Here is a 15590-nt window from a genome sequence, read left to right as displayed (position 1 = left end):
GTGAACATTCCAGAACATCCTCCCGTATCAGAGGCTCATGCGTGGCTCATAGAGCATGCACCCAGGAGCCCCTAGACACAGTGGATCACATTACTGCTGGGTCCGGATGCTTAAACTGTCTTGCACCATGTGATTGCTGTGTCCAATCACAGTAATCACATGGTAAACAATAGAAACTGAAAGTAAATATAGGTTCTCTCTGCTCTCACACAGATTGGCTGTGAGAGCAGAGAGAACCGTTGCTGCAGCCTGTGAGTATATAGCAGCCTGTCACACAGCATGAACACTCACAGACAGCAGTGCCTGCCTGCCCCAGTGTCTCTGACCACTGCCCCAGTGTAATACTGAATAAACAGTGCAGCCAGCCCCTGTCACCTGTCCCAGTGTCACCAGTGCTCAAACACCCCTATACACCATACCAACATCCTGATCACTGCCATGCCAGTGTCCTGATCACATCATACCCCATGCCAGCACCATTATCACAGCCTTTCACCATACCAGCACCCTGATCACCCCCATACACTATGCCAGCATCCTTATTATCGCCTTATGCCATGCCAACACCCTGATCACCGCTATATGCCATACCAGCATTCTGATCACCGCCATACTCCTTACCAGTGCCCTGATTACCGCCACACATCATACAAGCTTCCTGATCACCGCCACATCATACCAGCATCCTGATCACCACCATGCACCATACCAGCATCCTGATTACTGCCATACCCCATACCAGCATCCTGATCACCCCATATGCCATGTCAGCATTCTGATTACCACAATATACCATACCAGCATCCTGATCACCCCATATGCCATACCAGCATTCTGATTACCACCATATACCATACCAGCATTCTGATTACCACCATATATCATACCAGCGTCCTGATCACCCCATATGCCATACCAGCATTCTGATTACCACCATATATCATACCAGCGTCCTGATCACCCCATATGCCATACCAGCATTCTGATTACTGCCATATGCCATACCAGCGTCCTGATCACCTCATATGCCATACCAGCGTCCTGATCACTACCATATATTCCATACCAGCATCCCGCTCAGCCCCATACCCCATACCACCATCCTTATCACCGCCTTACCCCATAGCAGCATCCAGCATGTTAGGGTCTCAGCTGATCATGTAGCTAATAATGCAGCTGATAATGTAGCAAAATACATTTTGGACTAAATTTATGAATGAAAATTATTTAGTTGTATAATTTTATAACGAAAGTGAAGAAAAGATGGGTTTTTTTTTCAAACTTTTCAGTATTTGTAAATAACCCAGTGGTGATTAAATACCACCACAAGAAAGCTCTATCTGTCTCCAAAAGATGCTAAAAATTTCATATGGGTACAGTGTTGAATGCCTGAGTAATTGTCACTCAAAATTTGACAGCTCTGAAAGCTGAAAATTGGCCTGAAGTAGAAGGGAGTAAAAGTGTCCAAACTTGAAGTTGTTAATGAAGCATTTGGACTTTCCGAGATCCTTGGTGTACTGGCTGCATTTCTTCTGTTCAGCATCAAATAAATGTGCTCATTCTCTGTTCACTATCCTTTTCTCCAATCAGCATGTTCCTTGTCAGCACTTCTACTCTACAGGCAACGACAAGTGTCTTCTAGCCAGTCAAATTCAGGTGCCTACACTAACTGTATTTACTGTAAAATACATTTAATAATTTTATTAGATATAAAGCTACCCAATTAAATGTTTTTAAATCTTGCTAGAACATGGAGCAGTAAACATACCTTAGCAATATTCTGTTTTCTTCCTGCTGGCTTAGAAACATCTCTTGAAACTGTTTCATAAGCACAATCTTGAGCAAAGCTGGTAACAGCCACCTTCTTGTTAAATTCTCTAGAAGTGATTTCTTTAGATGTTCGAGTAGAAACATGATCGTAGGTGCTTGAAGAACTTACAGAATAGTTGGAAATTTGGTTTACGGCCTCATATTCACTTTCAGATCTACAACCTCTAAATGGTAATTGTTCATAAGCGTCCTCAACCCCAGGTTCAGATGTCATTTTAGAATACAAGAATGGACTGTCTGAATTTTCACCTCTACCACGCAGGAGAGGAGCAGTTATTGTTTTGCTGTTAACTGTCTGAATCGATGTTGCAAACTTCATCTCCAGAACTTCACATTCTGAAAGATCCTTCAAGCTGCTGAGCAGTGTGGGTGTCCTTGTGTCCAGGGATAATTGACTTAAGGGCTGTGTGGAGCTTTGTAAGTGTCCCAGTGCTGAAGGCAAGCTGTCCAGTTTAACCTCAGAATAAAGAACATCTGGAACACTAGTCTTTACCATATTCTTGTGACTGATCTGGGCTTCTTTCACCAGAGAGTAGAGGACATCTGTGTCCTTTTTACTAATAGAATACAAATCTTCATGAAGCTCTTTGTTAGGCTTAGAGTAGATTTCCTCATTATTACTGATGGTGCATTTTCTCTCTGGCAATGGTGGTGCAATGTCCTACAACAAGAATGAACAACTATTGCTAGATATTAAAATGAAGATCAGCATTGATGCCTCATAATCCTCATAATCTCTGCCTTCTATATATAGTGTATATTAATATATAAATCCCAATCTGACCCCAGCTGAAAACTTGCTTTCTGTGTAAATGGCATAAGTATAGTATTTTTTAAACTAATGCTGTTAAATATTCTAGATGTAGAAGCACTTTTACATAGTTGGTAAGGTTGAATAAAGACACTGGTCTATCCAGTTTAACTGTGTGGTGTGGGTATGTGCGTGAGTTTATGTCAATAATATTTCCCATATCCCTGTATATTGTGCTTCTTAAAATGCCCATCTAATAGTTTTTTGAAACTATCAACATTCCCTGACACCACTGCTTGTGGAAGGGAGTTCCGCATCCTTACTACTCTGACAGTAAGGAACCCTCTTCGTAAATCGCTTCTCCTTAGTTTCAATGAATGGCCATGTGTCTTTTTAGCCCGGGTTCACACTGATGTGGTGCAGAATTCGCAGTTTCTGAGTGAATTCCGCACCGCATCACAATTGCACCCTGTTCATGCGAACCGCTATGGGTGTGTATGTTAAGTTAACAACACCCCGAAATCAGTTCACAAAGCGCGGTGCGATGTGCAGAATCGGATCGCATGGGTGTGAATTCCCATGCAATTTGATTCTAGTGCGGACCAAAAAAAGGGTTCTGCACCTTTTTGGTGTGGGTGCGGTGCAATTTGAGCCATACAAAATGTATGGCTCAAATCGCACCACACAGAATTTGCATGTGATTTGCACAGGAGTGCGGTGAAGTTCCTGTGCGATTCACATGCAATATACCGCACATCAGAAGTGTGAACCCAGGCTTAAGCTCCCTAGAACTGAATTGTTTTTTACCTATGCCAGAGTCACCATTGAGGTTTTTGTATATCACTATCATATCTCCTCTGTCTCTTCTCCAGGAAGAATAAATGTAATGCTTGTAGTCATTCCTCGTAACTGAGGTCCTCCAGTCCCCTTTTTAGCTTTGTCGCCCTTCTTTTGAAATAAAAGTTTATTTGATGTAAAGGATTTTAAACTACAGCTTTCTTATTATCATGAATTACGGAATACTTGAAGTAATTTAAAAACATTTAAACAAACTATTGCTGTAAAAGGTCTGCTAACACTTAATGCATTGTAACCTGTAGACAATACTTATTTGGCCGATGGCTTTACTATTTCCAGCTCCAGCACTTTTATAAGCACTTATCTAAAACAGATCTACTACACAGGGATTGAAACCCCTTTGAATCGCTCTGCATGGGGAGCTTGGTGTGGTCACAGATCATTTCTACATTATATGGCATACTCTTATCCCATGTATATCCACATCATCCATAATATACCAGAGACTGGAAGAGAGAATTGGTCCACATGATTATGAGAAAGATTGGAAAAAAAAATTTTTTCTACCTTTCAAATCCAGTGTTTTCAACCTATATACAAGAGAAAAGTACAAAATACTCACTAGTTGGTATAGATGTCCAGTGGGATTGCATAGGATGCTCTCGATTTATCCTGAAAAATGTTAAAGCTGCAGGGAAGACATAGGCACAATGACCACCATATGGTGGACCTGTCCCTGGATTAAACCATTTTGGGAGTCTGTGTTTCAGATTTGCTCCCATGTCACTGGTATGTCCTATCAGATGTCTCCAGAAATAGCACTACTGTCTATTTTTCCATGCTCTAAGAGGACGGCAAAGAAGGGGCTACTTTGTTCTTTCTTTTCCGAAGCACGTACACTAATACCTAGATATTGGAACACTCAGGTTGCTCCCACTATCAAAGAGTATGTAGTAAAACTGAATCTGGTGGAGGAATCATGGGGTACAGGCTATTTCTTTTGGAATGTACTGCACTATTGGCTTTTATGTATTCTATATACTGCTACTGATGGCGAGTGAAGGTACAGTGGAGCCATAGGAGTGGAGTACCACCATACAGCATGAATATGTTGTGGGATTGATCCCACGTGCTTTTGGCTTTTCATTAAATTGAGAACTCAACAGTTCCAGTAAAGGCTCACTCACCTGTGGTCACCAGAATTAACCTAGAGTATGGGTGTAAAACTGGCGGCCCCCCAGCTGTTGCCAAACTACAAGTCCCATGAGACATTGCAAGATTGACAGTTACAAGCATGACTGCCAAAGACAAAGGCATGATGGGACTTGGCGTTTCGCAACAGCTGGAGGGCCACCAGTTTGACACCCCTGACCTAGAGTGTCACTCTCTCTTCAGCCCTGTTGGATAAGTAGGCCTTTCTCTTCTTCTCCTATTGTTTGAAGCACATCTGTTATCGTGGACATTTCTTGTTGTGGACATTCATTTGATTATGGTGGACTGTCACTTTTTTCAATGTGGTGTTTAGCTCTGCACTTTATATTATGTTTATTGTGGTTTGGTATCATATACCTGTGCTAGCTGCTCTTGTTTTTGTTTTATATTTTCTATCTAAACGCAGAATCACATTAGGTTTGAATTGCAGTGGAAATGAATCATCTAAAGAGAATGGAGGAACTAATGGTGAGTTTACAGGAATGCTACCCTAAGCACTTTGCAATGTGGTCTCCCTGGGTTGAGTTCTTAGGATCTGACATATTGAGATCATTTATATGAATAGTTTCTACTCTGGAATCTGAGCAGTGCTGTAAAAATGGTGGCTCTAGGAGACACTCCCCGGATGCGTGTGTGTGTTTTTTTTTCTCTTTTTCTGCACAGCTAACACTGCAAGTGTCAAATAAACAATGTAAAAAGAGCCTAATGACATAAAGGAAAAACATTTTTTAGGGGTTTTAGGGTAATAAAAGTTATGTTTTATATCTAGTGGGTTAGAGGCATGAGAATATGATGTGCATCATATGCTATACAGATTATTTAAAGTGTTACTAAACCAACAACAGTAAAATCAGTTTGTATATGTAGTAAAACATGCTTTTTATACTCACTGTGGAACCTAAGGGGTTAATCCTCCACATTGTGTAAAAAGGATGCTTGATCCAGTCTTCTCTGATCCTCCCCTTTTTTACTGTCCCCAATCCATTTCCTGATAGAACAGAGCCTTAGGGGCAAGCTGCACATGATCAGTTTGGTGTGTATTGCTAGAGAGTTTTTTTTTCTTGAGGGAGTGCATGTGATCAGCACAAGGCCAATCAGCACTGTCCAGACAGAGGGTCAGGGGTCATGCAGCCTCATAGGACGCTCAGGTGAGAATGAAAACACCTCCTACAAGCTTTAAAAAGTGCTCTGCTGGACACTGATAGAAGTCCAAGACTGCTCTAACTGCTGATGAAAAAAGGTATTTAGCAGTTTATATTTACTAAAGTAATTGCATTTCCATGTTTTGTGTACTGTGAGAGACCAGATATAGTGAGTGCAGGGTCTGGGGTTTAGTAACACTTTAATATTTAAACAATGTCACCAGCATGTACCCAGCAGTGGGGGTTTATGTCATGTACATAAGGCATCTAGTATAATAGGACATACCTCTGCAGCAGGCATACTTTGTTTTTTCTGTCCATACTGAACGCCACCTTTATTATTTTTTTGTGTTGCTGTCTTAATTTGAGAAAGAGCATTTTCTTGTCTTTCATTTGATGTCTCAATGTTGTCATAACTGTTTTTTTCAGAAAACTGTAAAATGCATAAAGATTTACACAACGAAAAAATTTAATAAAAATAATATTTCTAAAGACAAAATCACAAAAGAATCCCTCCTAAATACAAAACTCTCATCTTTCTGAGTGGTTTACATAAATATGTTTGCTTATTTATTAATTGTGTGATATGTCCCCATTGCTGAATGCATGATACAATGGACATGGTGCTGCCAGCCCTACCTGGGAGGACGTTGCCTGGTGCCAATGTTCTGTCAATAGTGCTAAGGCCCAATCTGTATAGGGATCTTAATCAAATGGACATGGATGCTGCTCTACAATTATATGTTATATAACTCTGTAGTGGAAACTCAAACTGGGTTTGGGAAGGCTTTTAATGTGGTCAAGGTTCCTTTAGGAGACATACATATTACTTACGATTTTGCATATTGTTAAATAAGGAATAGCTTTGTTCCAATGTTACAGGTTAGCCTGCAGCAGATATGGTACCTTGTTTGATGGATTGTGTATACAGGCTTTGTAATTCTGCATCTGCCAGGTGTTCAAAGCAAACTTTCATTGCAGATCTAGTCTGCAGATTTCCATTTTGTGTTGTATTGTTGACCATTCTGAATCTGCATTTGACCACCTTTTTGTTTCTTTGTAAGCAGCAGATTCAGCTAAGATCCCTTCATGCAAACCAGGTAAGACTCAACTCCAACTACATTTCTCATTAGAATGTATGCTTTAAGATGGCGCTGAATTCAGATACAAAATGCAGCATTCATAAATAAAACCTGCATGAGCCCTAATTAATGCATAAGTATCAGGGTCTCATTATTGTCTGCATGTCTGTTAAAGCAGAACGGAATTCTCAAAATGGAGCTATTATTATTATTAGACAGGATTCATATAGCGCCAACAGTTTGCTCAGTGCTTTACAATATAACAGGAGACAATACAGCAACAATACAGTTCAATACAAGAGGGTTAGGGGGGCCCTGCTCCTTGGAGCTTACAATCTAAGAGGGAGGGGCTGGTGGTACAAAAGGTAATAACTGTGGGGGAAGAACTGATAGGAGAAATAGAAGATTTGGTTATCAGCTGAAGGCAAGATAGGCTTCCCTGAATAGACAGGTTTTCAGAGATCGCCTAAAAGTGGGCAGAGTAGGCGATAGTCGGATAGATTGGGGTAGAGAGTTCCAGAGGATGGGGGAGGCTCTGGAAAAGTCCTGGAGACGAGCATGGGAGGAGGAGACAAGGGAGCTAGAGAGCAGGAGGTTGTAGGAGGAGTGGAGAGGACTGTTTGGGTGATATTTGGAGACAAGATTTGAGGTGTATTTTGAGGCAGAGTTATAAATGGCTTTATATATTATTGTTAGTGTTTTGAATTTTATCCATTGGGCAATGGGAAGCCAGTGGAGGGATTGGCAGAGAGGGAAGGCAGATACGGAACGGTTAGTAAGGTGGATGAGTCTGGCAGCAGCATTCGTGATAGACTGAAGAGGGGATAGCCTGCGATTAGGTAGGCGAATGATGAGGGAGTTACAATAGTCAAGAGTTTGTTCCATTCAAACCCTACCCCTCCCATGTCGTGTTTCTTTGCTTATTTATGTATTTATATTTTAAATATTTTTCTGGCGCTACCCCCACCATTCTTCTGGCCTAGGCCAGAATGTCATGACCCTGGTCCTTTAGTCTCCTGGGATACTCATATCATATCTCCAAGGAGACTGCAGGGCCAGGCACACAGAGTGGCCAGAGTGTGGGTCCAGGGCATCATTGGGAGCTGGTTTCCTGAACCCAAAGGACCAGCCAGCTGAAGACACCAAGATAGCAGAGTTGTATGTCACCTGAACAGCAGATCACAGTGGGATAGCCCTGGATTTGCTGTGTGGGTGAGTATGTGCTTAAAAGATTACCTGGCAATTTTTGGTAAGACAGAAAGAAAAGCACGGTGAGGAGTTATGTACTGCTTTAACTACTAGTTCGAACCAACTGTGATAAATAGATAGAAACCTTATAAACAACAATATGCTTTATTGTTTGGTTCACAAAAACCTCAGAGAAATAATATTATAAAATTATTTTTTTCGTGATTACCGGCGGACCACCTGTTGAATGTCAATGCATTTATACATGCTATGACTGTGTCTTCATTATTAAGTAACTAATGGCCAATTGTAGGGTACAGTTTACCTTAATGTAAGACTGAGCCAACTTCTCTCCAAAAGGCTGTATAGCTGTGTTCTGATAATGTCTTATCAGTCCCGGCAGACTATCATGACAACAGGAGTCTCCAGACACTACCAATTCTCCATTTGCCAACTGGTTTATAACAAAATGGCGACATCTTTCCTTCCCCCTGTAAAAAAAAAATTAAGTATTAATGTTCTTTATGGTGACCTGAAGCAAAAGTAATATTTTATAGAACATTTTCTATTTGATCTCCAAACTGCAAAAGCAGGATACCTACTGCATGTCATATTTTTAAAAATTACCCTTTCTATCTCACAAAAATATTCTACTTATTAATACTTGGCTTATGAGTGTATAAAAATGCAACTACTGGTGAAAAGGACAATTTTAAAGGACCTACCAGCTTCTCTAAAACATTTCAGGCCGCTGTACCCTGAAAATTGGATGAATTCTTACCTACAGGACTCAGCTCCTTTACTTTCCTATCTTCTAGCTTTATGTTTGTGAGACACGTTGAAAGGTAGCATTGGGTTGATTTACTGAAACTGCAAAATCTGGTGCATCTCTGCATAGAACCCCATCAACTTCCAGTTTTTTTTTTGTCAACGCTTAATTGAACAAGTTAGAAGCTGATTGGTTTCTATGCAGAGCTGCAACAGAGTTTTCACTCTCCAGTTTTAGTAAATCAGCCCCATTGCAACAGTTTTTTCTGTTTGTGAAAGACTTCTTATAATATATATAACCTTACTTATATATGTACATGGAGCCAAATGTATCCATTGTATATGCATACCCTTCTTTTTGCTTTGAAGAACTGCACAATGATGGCTTCACTGCTTCATTAACGCTGTGCAAGTCTATGGGGTTGATTTATTAAAGCAGTACAATTTTCATTTGCTCTGAGAGGCCATATACACTTTAATTATTCAATACGGTGCAAATTCCTGTTCGCCTATTTAATTCCTCCGCATTGACTGATGTGAATGTAATATATATATATATTACACACAGTATCTCACAGAAGTGAATACACCCCTCACATTTTCGTAAATATTATATTCTATCTTTTCATGTGACAACACTGAAGAAATGACACTTTGCTACAATGTAAAGTAGTGAGTGTACAGCTTGTATAACAGTGTAAATGTGCTGTCCCCTCAAAATAACTCAACACACAGCTATTAATGTCTAAACCGCTGGCAACAAAAGTGAGTACACCCCTAAGTGAAAATGTCCAAATTGGGCCCAAAGTATCAATATTTTGTGTGGCCTCCATTATTTTCCAGCACTGCCTTAACCCTCTTGGGCATGGAGTTCACCAGAGCTTCACAGGTTGCCACTGGAGTCCTCTTCTACTCCTCCATGACGACATCACGGAGCTGATGGATGTTAGAGACCTTGCGCTCCTCCACCTTCCGTTTGAGGATGCCCCACAGATAATCAATAGGGTTTAAGGCCGGAGACATGCTTGGCCAGTCCATCAACTTATGCAGGATACTGTATATATACAGGTGAAACTCAAAAAATTTAAATATCGTGCAAAAGTTCATTTATTTCAGTAATGCAACTTAAAAGGTGAAACTAATATATGAGATAGACTCATTACATGCAAAGCAAGATAGTTCAAGCCGTGATTTGTCATAATTGTGATGATTATGGCTTACAGCTCATTAAAACCCCAAATCCACAATCTCAGAAAATTAGAATATTGTGAAAAGGTGCAATATTCTAGGCTCAAAGTGTCCCACTCTAATCAGCTAATTAAGCCATAACACCTGCAAAGGGTTCCTGAGCCTTTAAATTGTCTCTCAGTCTGGTTCAGTAGGAATCACAATCATGGGAAAGACTGCTGACCTGACAGTTGTGCAGAAAACCATCATTGACACCCTCCATAAGGAGGGAAAGTCTCAAAAGGTAATTGCAAAAGAAGTTGGATGTTCCCAAAGTGCTGTATCAAAGCACATTAATAGAAAGTTATGTGGAAGGGAAAAGTGTGGAAGGAAAAGGTGCACAAGCAGCAGTGATGACCGCAGCCTGGAGAGGATTGTCAGGAAAAGGCCGTTCAAAAATGTTGGGGACTTTCACAAGGAGTGGACTGAAGCTGGAGTCAGTGCATCAAGAGCCACTACACACAGACAGATCCTGGACATTGGCTTCAAATGTCGTATTCCTCTTGTCAAGCTGCTCCTGAACAGGAAACAACATCAGAAGCATCTTACCTGGGCAAAAGAAAAACAGACCTGGTCTGTTGCTGAGTGGTCCAAAGTCCTCTTTTCTGATGAGAGCCAACTTTTGCATCTCATTTGGAAACCAAGGACCCAGAGTATGGAGGAAGAATGGAGAGGCACACACAGCAAGATGCTTGAAGTCCAGTGTGAAGTTCCCACAGTCTGTGTTGATTTGGGGAGCCATGTCATCTGCTGGTGTTGGTCCACTGTGCTTCATTAAGTCCAGGGTCAACGCAGCCGTCTACCAGGAGATTTTGGAGCACTTCATGCTTCCTTCTGCAGACGAGCTTTATGGGGATGCTGACTTCATTTTCCAGCAGGACTTGGCACCTGCCCACACTGCCAAAAACACCAAAACCTGGTTCAATGACCGTGGGATTACTGTGCTTGATTGGCCAGCAAACTCGCCTGACCTGAACCCCATAGAGAATCTATGGGGCATTGCCAAGAAAAAGATGAGAGACATGAGACCGAACAATGCAGAAGAGCTGAAGGCCGCTATTGAAGCATCCTGGTCTTCCATAACACCTCAGCAGTGCCACAGGCTGATAGCTTCCATGCCACGCCGCATTGAGGCAGTAATTGCTGCAAAAGGGGCCCAAACCAAGTACTGAGTACATATGCATGCTTATACTTTTCAGAGGTCCAAGATTGTTCTATGTACAATCCTTGTTTTATTGATTGCATGTAATATTCTAATTTTCTGAGATTGTGGATTTGGGGTTTTCATGAGCTGTAAGCCATAATCATCACAATGATGACAAATCACGGCTTGAACTATCTTGCTTTGCATGTAATGAGTCTATCTCATATATTAGTTTCACCTTTTAAGTTCCATTACTGAAATAAATGAACTTTTGCACGATATCCTAATTTTTCGAGTTTCACCTGTATATGTAAAGTGTGGTGTAAATTGACGGTGCTATATAAAGACCTGTTTACTCTGGCTAAATGTTTAGCACTTCTGCCTGGCAGTACTAGGGTCACTGGTTCAAATCCCAACCATGGCACCACCTACCTGGAGTTTGCATGTTCTCCCTGTGTCTGTGTGGGTTTCCGTTGGGTACTCTGGTTTCCCCCTACACTCCAAAGACATGCTGGTAGGTGAATTTGCTCCTCTCTAAATTGTCCTAGTATGTGTATGAATGTAAGTTAGGGACCTTAGATTGTACACCCCTTGAGGGTTAGGGACTGATGTGAATGTACAATATATATGTAAAGTGCTGCATAAATTGATGGTGCTATATAAGTACCTGAAATAAATTAATAAATGAAAGGTCACTGAGCCCTAGTGAGCCAAAAACAAAAAGTAGCCTTGCAGATACCTCAGTTCAACAACATCATTTTAAGTCCTCATACACACTGGACGTTTTTACAGCTGCTGTTTTTGGCTTTTGGCGTTTTTTTTCTTTAGCCAGTAAACTCCCCAGCATGTTATCCTATGTGTTCATGCACGCATAGGCTTTAATCAGCTTTTTTTGGCAGGGACGTTTTCTGGCTGGAAAAAAAATCCAGAACTAGTGGGTTTCAAGAGGAGTTTTTAGCTGTAAAAACGCTCTAGCGGTGATAAAAGCTGAAAAATGCTGGTAATTGCTGAGAAGTGCTAAAAAAAATGCAGCTATCCGGCGTTTATGAGCGTTTTTGAACCTGAAGATTTTGTGGGAGTATAATTTTGCTAAAAAAAACGCAAACGTTGAAAAACACTAAAAAATGCAGAAAAAAAGCTAATGTAAACATGCAATAAAATGCATCAAAACTCACGGTTTTAATGTAGCATTCTACAGCTACCGCTACTGGCGATTTTATAATGTCTAGGGTGCATGAAGCCTAAAAGTTGTCTTAAAAGTTTATTCAATCTTATTATGACTCATTATCACAAAATACAAATCTCAGTGCAATTGTTGCCTGCCCTGGAAAAGTTAGAAAACACTTGGATGGCCAGTCCTGGAGGAAGAATGATTAAAGAGATAAAGCCAGCACAGGCATGTCTGCACGTCCACCAATGTGCATGAGTCTGCATTTCTGTTTTCACAAATCATTGTCCAGTAGGTCTGACTGCAATTCCCTATGACTACCCCAAGATATTGTGGTAATGTGATCTACACCTAGATCAAGTTCTTACTTTATGAGACGGACAGTATATGTTATTCTAGTACTTTATTTTCTATTCTATTCTTTTCTATTCTATTCCTTTATTTTCTATTTAATTTTATTATTTTCTTTTCTATTATATTCTGTTCTGTTTTACGCTATTGTTTTCTTTTGTATTCTTTTTTCATATTGTATGCTATTCCTTTATTTTCTATTCTATTTTATTCTATTCTTTCTTTTCAAATTTGTGTGTATGTAGTATGTGTATAGTTGAATGTAGTATGTGTCTATGTAGTATGTGTGAATGTAGTATGTTTGTATGTAGTATGTGTATATTTGAATGTAGTATGTGTGTATGTGAATGTAGTATGTGTGAATGTAGTATGTGTATATGTGAATGTAGTATGTGTATATGTGAATGTAGTGTGTGTGTGTGTGTGTGTGTGTGTGTGTATGTAGTATGTGAATATGTGAATGTAGTGTGTGTATGTAGTATGTGTATATGTAAATATAGTGTGTGTATGTAGTATGTGTATATGTGAATGTAGTGTGTGTATGTAGTATGTGTATATGTGAATGTAGTGTGTGTGTATGTAGTATGTGTATATGTGAATGTAGTATGTGTTAATGTAGTATGTGTATATGTGAATGTAGTATGTGTGAATGTAGTGTGTGTGTATATAGTATGTGTATATGTGAATGTAGTATGTGTGTATGTAGTATGTGTATATGTGAATGTATGTGTGTATATACTGTAGTGTGTGTGTATATGAATGTAGTATGTGTGCAGGGGCGGACTGACAACTCATGGGACCCCCGGGCAATAGGGGATTATGGGGCCCCTGTGTCTTTGCCCAAACTCAAAAAAGCCTATTTAAAAGGTACAGGGGCATCTCATGGGGCCCCCTAATGACCCCGGGCCCTCGGGCAGTGCCCGAGTTTCCAAATGGTCAGTCCTCCCCTGTATGTGTGTATGTAGTATGTGTATACTATGTGAATGTAGTATATGTGTATGTAGTATGTGTATAGGTGAATGTAGTATGTCTGAATGTAGTATGTGTATATGTGAATGTATGTGTGTATATACTGTAGTATGTGTGTATATGAATGTAGTATGTGTGTATGTAGTATGTGTATACTATGGGAATATAGTATGTGTGTATGTAGTATGTGTATACTATGTGAATGTAGTATGTATGTATGTAGTATGTGTGAATGTAGTACTGTATGTGTATATGTGAATGTAGTATGTGTGTATGTAGTATGTGTACATGTGAATGTATGTGTGTATATACTGTAGTATGTGTGTATGTAATATGTGTATACTATGTGAATGTAGTATGTGTGAATGTAGTATGTGTGTATGTAATATGTGTATAATATGTGAATGCAGTATGTGTGAATGTAGTATGTGTATATGTGAATGTAGTGTGTGTGTGTATGTAGTATGTGTATATGTGAATTTAGCATGTGTGAATGTAGTATGGGAGGGGGTGCAGTGGTGTAACAAGTGCTCAGAAGGGAGTTCAGAGGTGGAACATGAAAGGGTGGATCTTAAAAAAGAAGGGGTGGGAAAAATATAAATGTGGGGGGGAGGGGCGCCCAATTTTAGTCTTGCCTCGGGCAGCACATAACCAAAATACACTACTGGTACACTGCCCTACATACTACTGACTTCTGCACACTGCCCTATATACTAATGACCCCTGTACACTACCCTACCTACAGTATATTCCCTATTTAACTTACCACATTCTCCACTATGTAAGTCATCTCAGACTCTATTTAACCACACCCCTTTAAGCCACACCCAATATTTAGTGTAATTGAAACCATGCCCATTTTTGGCTGTGGCATGTCCCACATTGGTGGACACATTTTTTCGACTGATGTTGAGCCATACCCACAATTAAATGCCCTGCCCATAATTAAAATGTTACTCCACCCATACCACCTTTCTGGACATACAGGAAAAAAAGTTTTGGGAAATGTTGGCAACTATGGAATTAATGTATTCCCAAATAGAATGAATATATTCAAAATTGTTACTCAAAATATATAGTGATCAAAATCAGGAATATAATGTATATTTAGTGCAACCCATCTCAAACTTAGTGTCATTTCACTCTTTATTAATGCAACAGCAGCAGACCCATCCCATATGAGTACAATGTACAGTGCCAACCATTGAGATACATAGATCATCACTTTGACACAGTGGGGTTGATTTACAAAGAATGCAAAAACTGGTGTAACTGTGTATGGTAGCCAATCGGCTTCTATCTTCAGCTTGTTCACTTAACCAGTTCCGTACCACCCTATAGCAGAAATACTGCTACAGGGCGGCAGGGGTGTGCAAAATCAAGAATATATACGCACCGTCATTTACGGCCTCAGCTATCAATCACTGGGTCCCAGCCAGTGATTACTCTCCAGCACCCGGTGATCGCTGAGTATCTCTGACTGGGGGGAGACCTGTATGTAAACAATACAGATCTCTCCCCTGTCAGCTTACATACACACATACTACAGTATGGCAAAGCCATACAAAGCAGTGTGCAAACAGTGAAGCACACACAGAGCCCCTATAGTGAAACAGCACACAGTTAACCCTTTGATCGCCCCTTATGTTCACCCATTCATGCCCAGTGTCATTAGTATAGTGTCAGTGCTTTTTATTAGCATTGATCTCTGTATTGGTGTCACTGGGGATGTCAGTGAAACCAAGTCAGTTCCCCCCAGTTTCATAATGCCTGCCACAGTCCCTCAGTCCCACTATAAGTCGCTGATCACCGCCATTACTAGTAAAAAAAGAATATAAAAAAAAAATTCCAGTATATATACCACCATTTGTAGATGCTATAACTTTCACGGAAACCAATTAATTTTCATGTATTAGGAATGCAAAGACATTTAGCAGAATACATTTTGGCCTAAATTTAT

At 40.2% G+C, this 15590-nt stretch overlaps 1 protein-coding gene across 1 annotated transcript in view; it reads right to left on the bottom strand.

Annotated features, from left to right (window-relative positions):
• The window catches only part of SH2D7 (SH2 domain containing 7), a 41201-nt gene that overhangs the window by 8119 nt on the left and 17492 nt on the right, over nt 1–15590 (bottom strand). Inside the window, exons 3-5 of the mRNA XM_089671465.1 lie at nt 8329–8494; nt 6020–6166; nt 1769–2491 (exon numbers count right to left, since the gene is read on the bottom strand). Of these exons, the coding sequence (XP_089527591.1) occupies nt 1769–2491; nt 6020–6166; nt 8329–8494 (1036 nt within the window). The remainder of the gene's footprint in view (nt 1–1768; nt 2492–6019; nt 6167–8328; nt 8495–15590) is intronic.

Source organism: Staurois parvus, unplaced genomic scaffold (genome assembly GCF_062004578.1).
Source record: "Staurois parvus isolate SC_StPar_1 unplaced genomic scaffold, SC_StPar_1.0 ptg000105l, whole genome shotgun sequence".
In the NCBI taxonomy this organism is placed as follows: domain Eukaryota; kingdom Metazoa; phylum Chordata; class Amphibia; order Anura; family Ranidae; genus Staurois; species Staurois parvus.
Note: the sequence above shows the minus strand (reverse complement) of the source record. Positions and strands in the feature narration are given on the sequence as shown.